This window comes from Athene cunicularia (assembly GCF_003259725.1).
Source record: "Athene cunicularia isolate RWA chromosome 6 unlocalized genomic scaffold, athCun1 chr6_part1, whole genome shotgun sequence".
Taxonomy (NCBI): Eukaryota; Metazoa; Chordata; class Aves; order Strigiformes; family Strigidae; genus Athene; species Athene cunicularia.
In genome coordinates this window covers 2,709,248-2,719,756 of record NW_020799105.1, presented here as the reverse complement: position 1 = coordinate 2,719,756, position 10,509 = coordinate 2,709,248, and the positions used below count along the sequence as shown (strand labels likewise).

Genomic DNA, 10,509 nt, shown 5'->3' with positions numbered 1-10,509 from the left:
GGGGGGGGGGGGGGAAGCGTAGCTAATTTTTCTTCTGCCTACACAGCTTGTTTTCACAATCTGGATCACTTGGAAATAATTCTAGATACTAGTTTGGTCTAAAAGAGACTTTATTACAGGATTATAGGATTACTGATGACACCCAAGACTGACATGTTCAGTCAGTGTATTCTTTAATTAGAATCAGCTGTACGATATGTGTGTGCTTTATAAAGGACGTATTTGCAGTCATTCTAAATCCCAAGCTGCAATTTTGCAACTTCTTTGTATTTATCTGATAATTTATGACTTGGGTAAAGGGACAAGCCTTGACTAGAGATGGCTTTTCATGTCTTAAAGGTAATGTATTTAACTCTGAATACTTATGTTCTGCAGTTCTTCAGTAACTGACTTGGTCAGTAATATAGTGCAATCAAACTTTCTCAAATGTTCTTATTTTCAAAATAAGATGCCATAGTGGATAGAAGCTGAAATATGACATATGACATGAAAGAGCTTGCTTAATGACTGTTGCCATAAAACTTTGAAGCGGTTTTGTGAGCTCAGCAGTCTGGAAAATCTAATCTGTGTACTTTGATAGATTTGGGTACTGTTGAGGGTTTGATTAACAGTTAATTATGAGGGGAGGAAAATTAATAAATAGAAATGAATGCCTGCTACTAATGTATAATCACTCTTAAAAATTGGTATTTCCTCAAAATCTGTTTGGTTAAGTATCACACTTCTGATATTAAATTATGTATGACCACCTTGTAGTTTTGGTGAAATTTAGTTGTGAATTTGGGAACCTGAATGTTAAGTTTCTGTGTGTCCTCTTATGTTAACTCTGGAAAATTTTTTTCTAAAGCAGTTTGTTTTGTCTTTATCCAGTCACTCAGCATGTATATGGCTATATCTCTGTATTGCTAATCTTGGATCAGTCTATCTTTAACTTGATTTATGAAAGACCTTTATAACTTGCAGTTCCAGGATCACTGAGCTGAATTTTATTGCTGGCAAAGATGTTTGTTATTAAGAGGTATTAAGAAGTTATTCTGAATCTTATGTATGTTATATTTTGTCATACCATTTGTGGAGGTCAGAGTGCTACACTTCAAGCATGTATGCAAAGTGGCAGCATAACAGAGACTCTAGATTGTGGTAAAACAATTCAAAAACTGGATCAGATGAGCTTTGCATGGTTTCCTAAAGTAGGATGAACTTATATTCTGTTGGAAGGTGTGAATTTAAGATGTCTTGATTTTCCTCTTGAAATATCCTGTCGTGAGTTTTGGAAACTATGCTTCTGCTGATACACTCAGCTAGTGTTGATTTAGTAGGCACTAGTATGCAGGAGGTTGTATTACACATAAGGAATTTTAAGTAAATAAGTAAAAATGTAGTTGTGAATGTATATTGCTGTGAATTCCTGTACCAAGCAGCAGACTTTACATTAAGATACAGGTTTATGTTCACCTTTTGCCACAGTCACTGCCCAATAAAAATTCCTTTAACTCACAAGTTACAGCATTTATACTGAAATGTTCATTGGTGTCCAGGTGCTTGGAACAGACCTTGCACTGTGTGTTCTGGAATTTAATGGAAGTGATGTGGTTGCTTGTATGAAATTTAATACGACGGTACTGCAGTAGGCTTAAAAATAAGGCAAGTACGTCTGACTCAGCAAATGCAGTGTTTGGCATTTAATTAAGTACTGACTATCTTCATGAAGACTCATAATAGAACAGTTTAAATAACTTAAAAGTGGCTTTCTAGGAATCTGGGGGGTTTTATGTAGCCACAGAGATCTTCTCAATATATAGGCAGAGCATCTAAAATAGTCTCAGTGTGTGTGTCTCCACTATGTATAGAGTTCTACTTTGTTGTATTATTGTATTTTCGGTGTCAGAGTGTTGAGAGAATTTGTAGGATTCATAATACCATGGAAACCTTTTTCTTCCCTAAATTTGTCTGCATTTTACAGCTACAGTGTTATTTTGGAATTATCTGAAAACAGTGAGTATAAACAATGCTGTTGGAGGAAGAATGGCTTTTTCAAGTTGGATTAAACTAAAATGTCTGTTTACAGAACAAGTTACTGTTTTATTACAAATACTTGAAATATACAGAACTTATCAAATATAGCTTGCATGGGTACAAACTGGATGCATGAAACAGGATCCAATCTGTGTAGATCAATGGGGTTCAGTATGAAAGCTAGTTAAACATTCAGGCCCTGCATTTGTATCAGGACTCTGTCTTTTCATTCTGTTGATCAGTTGAAATTTCATATTTATAAATCTGAAAATGCTTAATCTTCAATCAAACCTAGAGAATGACAAATTAATAAAATGAATTGATTAATATTTCTACTGTTTGGGTATAGAGCAATTTTATATTCACCAATAATCTGCTGTTCTTTTGTTACTAATCCTGTTGTGTAGGTATAATAATTTGTGAAACATGATCTGGAGTTTAAATATAAAGAGATTTTTTGAGGAGGTAGAGGGAGGAGAAGGTATGGGACCAGTGGTGGGTTTTGTACTCATCCTCTTCACAGCTGCAGAGGAATCTTTTTAACAAATTGAAAATAATTTAGATTACTGCATCAATTCAGGGTTTTTTCCTATTTATAATTTACTCAAGTTTTAAACAGGACTGAAATTGCAAGATGACTTGAATAAATGAATAAAAATAAGGTCCAAGACAAATCCAAAATATTATTGTTAGTTACAGGCTGCTTGCCATAGCTTTATAAACATAGTTCCAGCTTGACTCAGTTTTCCTGTGAAACTGGTGAATCTTCTATTTTACAAAACAAACTATTTATTGAGAATTAATATTTTCCTCTTCTGGTGTTTATTTTTTTTCCTTTGATTTGAAGTAATTATACAATTCTGTTAATGTCTTCAAAAGTTCTCACATTTCATGGCATTGAAAACTAATACCTCAAATAGAGTTACTTCTTCATTAGGTGACTACTGTCTTAGTTCAATCTGTATGGTGTTTTTATTTTTTAAATTTTTTTCCCCCATATATTGACCTGAGGAATGAATCAGTCCTGATCAAAATGTGCTTTCAGGTTTCTTGTGTAAGTTTTTGTAGCCACTGAAGTTTCTATTGGAGTGGTATATTCTATAATAAGTAAAGAAAAACAGTGAGTCACCAAAACATTTTGTCAATGTGGCGTCTTTATATGTCTTCATGCTGACAGCTTATTTCTGTGAAAATCCCTCCTGTTACTTCATTTTCATGTCAGTTTCTAAGAGTTTGCATCAAAAATGCATGCCTCTGCTGCACACCTTAGAATGAGAAGTGCCTTTGTGATTCCTTTCTGTATTGTAGTGTATTTAGGTATTAATGAAGGATGTAATACTAGTAACTCGGTTCTGATACTTAGTTTTTTATTTTTCCAAGCTGTATAATCAGCGTATGGCATGGCATTTACAGACAACATTCTGTAAGAAATGGCAGTGGTTAGTAATTTAGCATTTATTGGTTGGGGGTTGTTGGTTGTTTCTCTTTTTTTTTCTTAGTGCATGTATAATCCATGTAGATAGTAATTTTCTTATACCAGTGGGTCTATTTGTAGGCACTGTGTTTTAGAGAATATGTTCAGATCTCTGGCTGAATGGGAATTGTTGAACAACTCGGTAGGTTAAGTTCTGGGGTGATGGAATTTAGGAAAACTAAATCCACTCAATGTTATGAGAAGTGTGGAAGGATTTTATGATTACTTGTTTGGTGTAGCGTGGGAATTGGCGAACATTTCGTATACTTCACAGATTTTTGCATGCTGCAGCATCTACGGTATGAATGCATGTCTGAATTTGTTCTGTTTCTTTTTACTGTTTCAGCATTAACTATTTTCTTCCTGCCTCTTCTTTTTTCTTTTTAAAGGTTGCAACAGACTTTCTTATAAGGATGTACCAGTATCATCACGAATGAATCCCTTCTACCTTTCCATAACGGTAAAGTAATTGGAAGTTTCAATCAGCAGGTATTTCCCTGCCTTTTCTGACTTGGGATGGATATTTTTGAGATGCATCCAAGTAGAATGTGGAATCCTTTGATTTGTGTTTGAGGTGTGAACAACCTCTGAAAGATCTTGGAAAAGGATAAGGAGGAACCTCTATGGGTAACCCTTGGCTGGAAACAATTACTGGTCAACCATGGTAAAACTTGCCAACCCTCTTTATACGGAGTGGATTCTTGAAGCTATACAGAAAGTTAAAAAGCAAAAGCAAAGGCCTTCTGAAGAGAGAATATGTCATGCTGTTTGTGCTTCCCATGGATTAGATAAGAAGACTGTTTCAGAACAGTTGGAACTTAGTGTTCAAGATGGTTCTATTCTTAAAGTTACCAACAAAGGCCTTGCATCCTACAAGGACCCAGATAATCCTGGACGGTTTTCATCTGTTAAACCTGGCACTATTCCTAAATCTGTTAAGGGATCTAGAGGAGCTTGTAATGAACTTCGTAATGTGGATTGGAATAAACTCTTGAGAAGAGCAATTGAAGGGCTTCAAGAACCAAATGGCTCCTCCCTGAAAAACATAGAGAAGTATTTGAGAAGTCAGAATGACCTAGCAAATATTTTCAACAATCCTGCCTTTCAGCAGAGATTGCGTCTGGGGGCCAAACGTGCTGTGAACAACGGGAGATTACTGAAGGATGGACCTCAATATAGAGTGAATTATGGCAGTTTGGAAAGCAAAGGAGTTCCAAAATACTCCAGCACTTTCCCAGCTTCTCTTCCACCTGTTAGCCTTCTACCGCATGAAAAAGACCAGGTAAGTCTGAAAAGTGAGAGCAAATGTAGTAATGCAGAAATGATTCTTGTTCTTTGTTTATTTACCTAATGCATAAATAATGAATCTTCCTTGCTTTGTTTAGCCTTTTAAAGGTATGTAAGTGAGGATGCATGTCAAAGATCCATACAGAATCAATTCCACTAAAGGAAGTTTACTTTAGCTCCCCATGTCCTGCTGTTCTGTGTTGAATAGCTTGCTCTTTGGATTTTCAGTAGATGAACAGAGCATCAGGAAAGAGCATAGATGTCTAAGTGTCAGATTGTTCTGTCTTGCCTAGCAGACTGGCATTGTTGAAATCTACAATGTGATTTGATTGTGGCCTTTTGCCTTTATTTTATGCCTGGGTGTACTGATTTTCTTGTAGTTTGAACCCCACCTGAAATACTGCAAGTAGAACCCTTGATATTGAAGACTGTTAGAATTATTATTTGTAAGGATATTGGTATATAGATACTTAGCTTTCAAACTACAGTTAATAGGAACTGGAGTTAATGTAAATATTCTAGGAATATGTCAGAGTGACAAATTGAGCTAAACTGCTGAATCCTCCTCCTATTTCAGTTTTGTTGGACTCCTACACAGGTTTGTTTTTGCTATTTCTTGGGCCTTGGTTTTAGGTTAATTATTCACATGGTTTGCCTTGAGGGAGAAGGAGGTGTCAATTAGTGTTTTTTTGAAAGGATAGTGTCAAAGACATGTCTGTAGGCATTCTTTGATCATTCCCCATTTAGTAAGATAAAGTGTTTTGAGTTTTCAGTGTATTTGTGGGGAAAAAAAAGGCTACCTGTTCTATTTGAATTGGGTTAGTTTGACTATTTGTAAGTTGGAGATTTGTGGGGTTTTTTGTTTTGGGGTTTTTTTCCCACTATTAGTGGGAAAGTTTGGTAGCAGCTCTTTTTGACATGGAATAATCCAGACAATTTTGCTGTAGTTAGAGGTGCTATTAGTGTCTCCTAGAAACTGCATCATTGGTTTTCACTTGCCTTTTTCCTTCATCTGAAGGAAAGAGTGGAAGGCACTGAAGGATGCAGAGTAGAAAGTTCTTGTGTTAGAAATATTTAGTGGTGTAGACAGGAACAGGTGTTTGTGGAAATGTCAGAGGTAAACTACAAATGTTGGTAGCTGTGGGTTGATTTTTGTGAGCTTCTCTAAATATATGGTTCCTTTTATATATGGATATCTATTTCTGTCAAATTGGACTTCTCAGGTATTTGAAGGATGCATGGAGCTTTGCACTCTTAAAAATCAGAATGGAAATTCAGAGGTGTTGCTTACTGTGTGACTACTGCTGTAGCCGTCCATATAAAGATTTAATTACTTGTAGCGATAAAGCTGTTGAAGTACTTTCAGAGATTCTTCTGTAATTCTGATACTCTAGTGATGTGAAAAAATTGAAGATGGGACTACCAAGCAACCAAAATAGTTTAATAGTATGATGCTTCACGTGAATTCTGTGGAAGCAAAAATCTCCTTTGGTAGGCTACCTACTGGGACTGGCATCCATTGCAAGGAATGTTACTTGGGTCACAGTGCTGAAAAAGCCATTACTGCTGTACTGAAATACTGGTATAAGGATAAATCTGTCTTTTAGAAGTTAGCCAAACAAATCTGTTCCGTAGCAAGTGCTTTGGCAAGAAAGAAGATTTCATTTGGGTGCTTCAAAATTAGCAGTGTGATTTGCGTGTTTAAAAATGGTTCGGCATGCACTTTTTCCTGACAGAAATAGTTTTGATATAAGATTGGCGAATTAGTAATTGCATATCAGTGTAGTGCACTGCTTTGTTGTGCTAGTTGTGACACAGGTTACTGGATAAATATATTTAAACCAAGTTTGTATGTATGATTTTTGATGGTCTTCAAGCTGTATGGCTTTACACTTAAAGGGCAGTTGTGAAAGTAACTGTACATAGGTGTCTATTACATGACTGCATGTTCATTTGAAATTGATAATTCATGAATAAGGAGAATGACGATGCAGGAAAACTTTTAGGCCGTTTTTATTGGAAGTATTTTAGTGTCAGTATGGGGCATGTCAAGATTATGTATTGAATTTTATACAGTAAAATGCAGCCAACTGGCATCTCTCAGGAATGGCTAATCTTTGAAGAGAGTGGTGTATTTTAGCGTTTCTTTGGCAGTTTGTATAGCTAGGACAGTAAGAGCTGCTTGTTTGTTTGCGTTTTTTTGGTTTTAGTTACTAGAGGTAAAGTTCAAGTATCTTTTTTATTCTCCTTGAGGAGAAAAAAGAACAGGAGGATGTGCAGAAATCTGTTTAGGTAACTGCAAAAGTTTGAATAATGTTGACTTTTTTAATGCATAATTAATATCTCGTCGAGATGACAGTTAAAAGATTTAGTACATTAGAAGTGCATCAGAGTTCCCTCTGGCAATCTGAACTTTCACACAAGTACCAGATGCAGGCTTTGAACCTTTCTTCCCGAGTAAAAGGTGATGGGAAGAGAGATAGTACTGCCTGTGGGGGTGTTTTGTTTTTGCCTGAGTTTTTTGGGGTGCTTTTTGTTTTTGTAGGGGTTTTCTTGTCTTCTCCCCCCATCCCCCAGAGGCATTGAAGTATCTAATGCACTGAGAAGACAGGTACTATTGCAGTGCAGTGCCACTGACATTAGTTTTGCAGACCTGGAGCCTTGACTGTGTTGCAGGGGTGTTGAGTGTTTTGCATTCGATGAAATACTTACATGGAACAGGGAACTTAAAGTGCTAGATTTTCTTCTTGGTGTTGATGATATGGAGCTGCTTTTCTTGTCTTCATATTAACTCCAGTCCAACTAGATAGAGCGATTTTTGTTTCATCAGATGTAGAAATAGCTGCAGGTAGTTACAGCAATGTAGCTTGTATTGCAGTGTTTCTTCCTGTTATCCATAGTCCTGGAAGGAAACATTTGAGTAAAGATGGTGTTTCCTTCAAGTGATACCCTGACTCTTCAGATTTGGGCAAAGAAGTAGGCAGTGCAGCTGTTAAGATCTTTTATTCCTCCACCCCTTTCTATTCCCTAGTGTGTGTAGAGGTTTGCTTTTTCGCTTCTGTGTGAAGAAATGCAAGCACAAGGCTCACAGGAAGGACAGATCCCAGACATATTCCATTGAAAGGTCAGTAGCTCTCAACAGTATACAGTATCTAGGCTGTACCTGATATAAAGTGTAATGAGTGGTCTAAATTATATTTCAAAGGGACATCGCAGTTATCCAGAATATTCTGGTGGTTACATTAAGGTGGATGCTTACTTGATGTAGACAGGTAACTTGAATGAAAGCACTTCAAAAGATGCCTGTTCTAAAGTGTTAAACTGGTGTGTTTAAAGGACCAGCCTCCAGCTAGAGGTGGAAACTGAAAACAGTGGTGTCCTTTAGGATGAAGACTTGTAATTTTTTTTTTTCTTTCCTGCAGATAAAAACCAAAAACCACAGACACAGGAAATATGGGGGGGGGAAGGAAATTTGTTACCTAGTAGTTTGATCTTGTGCATTTACTATATTGCAGTGCATAGTTACTTTTAACAATTTAACTGCTCGTATGTGTTCTTCCTTATGTTCAGAGTATCTTGCATAGATACCTTCTCATGTGCTTCACACCTTCTCTCACCCAACATCTTCTGAAAAGGGCTGTATGAGTATGTTAATCAGAAAATGCAGTGTAAAAACTGATAACATAGTAGGAAAGGGTGTGAACAGAGAGGAAAATCAACCTGAACTTGTTGAGAGATACTTAGCTTTTTGAGAAGCCTTTAATGAATTAAAATACACTTCTGGAAATGCAGCAGTAAAGTGGTATTTAAAAGTTGTATTAGTCTTTAGATGGGTGTTTAATTTATCTTTAATGGTGTCAGCTGTAGAATGGCAATATTGGGGGTGTGTTTTGTGTGGATGTGCACACGTGCACTGTGTTCTTCCTTGTCACTTGGACAAGCGCTGGGAAGGTTCTGCAGTTTGGGAGCTGCATGAAACCTACTAGGTCACAGGGGTTAGCCAACTCCTGAGCACAAATGCTGTGTGACTACAAACCTGAAGAAGCAGGTGTTTGTAGGCTATTTATTTACTTATACTTTACTTAAGACAGCTCTTTACTATAACTAGAAAGAATAAATTCAGCTTAAAAGGTGAAGATACAACGGCCACCGTAACATTTTCATCTCAGTTTTGCTATGTTCAGAATAATTACATAAATAATTACTTGAAGTATACTTTGAAAGATGCAGTGCAAATGGAGATGACTTGATCCATACTGTATTTTCTTGGTTCTCCTGAACACTCTCTTGAACAGCTTAGCGACTGTGTTAATGGCTGTTTCCATCTGATTCTTGGCATGAACATTTTTCTTAATCCCCCTTTCACTTTTAGTTTGTCTTTCTAAGCTGACTTTCATGCAAAACTAAACTTGTTTTATTAATTTTTCATGCTCTGAACTCCTATCTAATTTTGTTTTCACTGGCCTACGTACATTTAGCTTTTCAAAGTGTAACTTGGCATGGATTAAATTTCAGTTTTCTGGTATGTAGCTTGTGCCAGTGCAGACACTGCGTGTTCCTCCTTCTGTCTTTCAGGCAAAGGGCCAATCTATAGAGAATTGCTTTTTTGGCATCCAGGCTCCTCCCTGCTCAGTTTTTCAGTTTCCTGCCTTCCTGTGGGTAGGCAACAAGAGACTGTTGGCTGAGATTTCTTTGCTTGCTCTACCTTGTTCCCCTCTGGCCTCTAGACTTTCCACTGAGCAGAAACAGAAAAGTTCGTTGGAAAGGAAGTGCTACAGAATGTGTCTTGCTGTTTTAGATGTAAGGGGATATTCATAATGCCTAACTTTGGAGCTGTCTTTATATGCAGTCTGTGCTCCTGAGGGTGAGTCTGAGGTCCAAAATGCAGTGTTAGGTAAGTTGCTGTAGGAGAGTGTCTGCAGTACAACAGTAGAAGACACTGTAGACAGGGGTATAAAAAAGAAGAATGAAATCTAGGCTTGAACTTTGTCAATCAATAAAATACTGTTGTCTTTTGAGATAACTTGTGTTCTTCCCCTCATAACATCTTTGTGGTAATAAAAACTGAGAAATGTTAGTGTTACTTGACAAATGCTAACTCACATTTGTGCTTCTTAATTACCTCAGTTCACAAGACATCTTTATTTCTTGGAAGTATGGCCCGCACCTCAGTGCGTGTTGTTCTTGGCCTTGAAGTTCTGGGATGGTTGCTAGGTGCTGCTGCTCTGTCACCTCTCTGCTGTACTTGTAGCTTCTGTAATTCTAAAAGTACAAATTCCGTGCAGAAGCCAAGTGAACACTTACAAATGGATCCTATTCACACTTGAGATACTGGAGCTTGCCAGAAATGGAAGAATGACTTACCCCATCTTTTCGACATTTAAAACTGAAGTGGAAAAGTCTTGTCTCAGATTGTGGAGGAGTGGTTTGTGCCACTGTAGATAGCTTTTGGGGCCTTTTTGTATTTTACAATTTGGCACATTTGAATCAAACCAAGAACCATGCTTGTAAAAGTTTTCTGGGGTTGTATGGTGGGAGGGAAATTAAACCCTGCTATTTCCTGAGTTAGACTTGTCTGCTCCTTCATAAGGTATGACAGAGGTGGAGGTTGGGTTCCAATTTCTGATGTTAGTGACTTGGTTTCTGCAAACAGGTTATCTGTTTGCAGATCACTGAAGACTTGTAAGACTCATCCTTCCCCCCCCCCCCCCCCCCCCCCCCCCCCCCCCCCC

At 37.3% G+C, this 10,509-nt stretch overlaps 1 protein-coding gene across 1 annotated transcript in view; it reads left to right on the top strand.

Annotated features, from left to right (window-relative positions):
- The window catches only part of KAT6B (lysine acetyltransferase 6B), a 116,746-nt gene that overhangs the window by 807 nt on the left and 105,430 nt on the right, over positions 1-10,509 (top strand). Inside the window, exon 2 of the mRNA XM_026851465.1 lies at positions 3,880-4,772. Within this exon, the coding sequence (XP_026707266.1) occupies positions 4,152-4,772 (621 nt within the window). The 5' untranslated portion in view covers positions 3,880-4,151. The remainder of the gene's footprint in view (positions 1-3,879; positions 4,773-10,509) is intronic.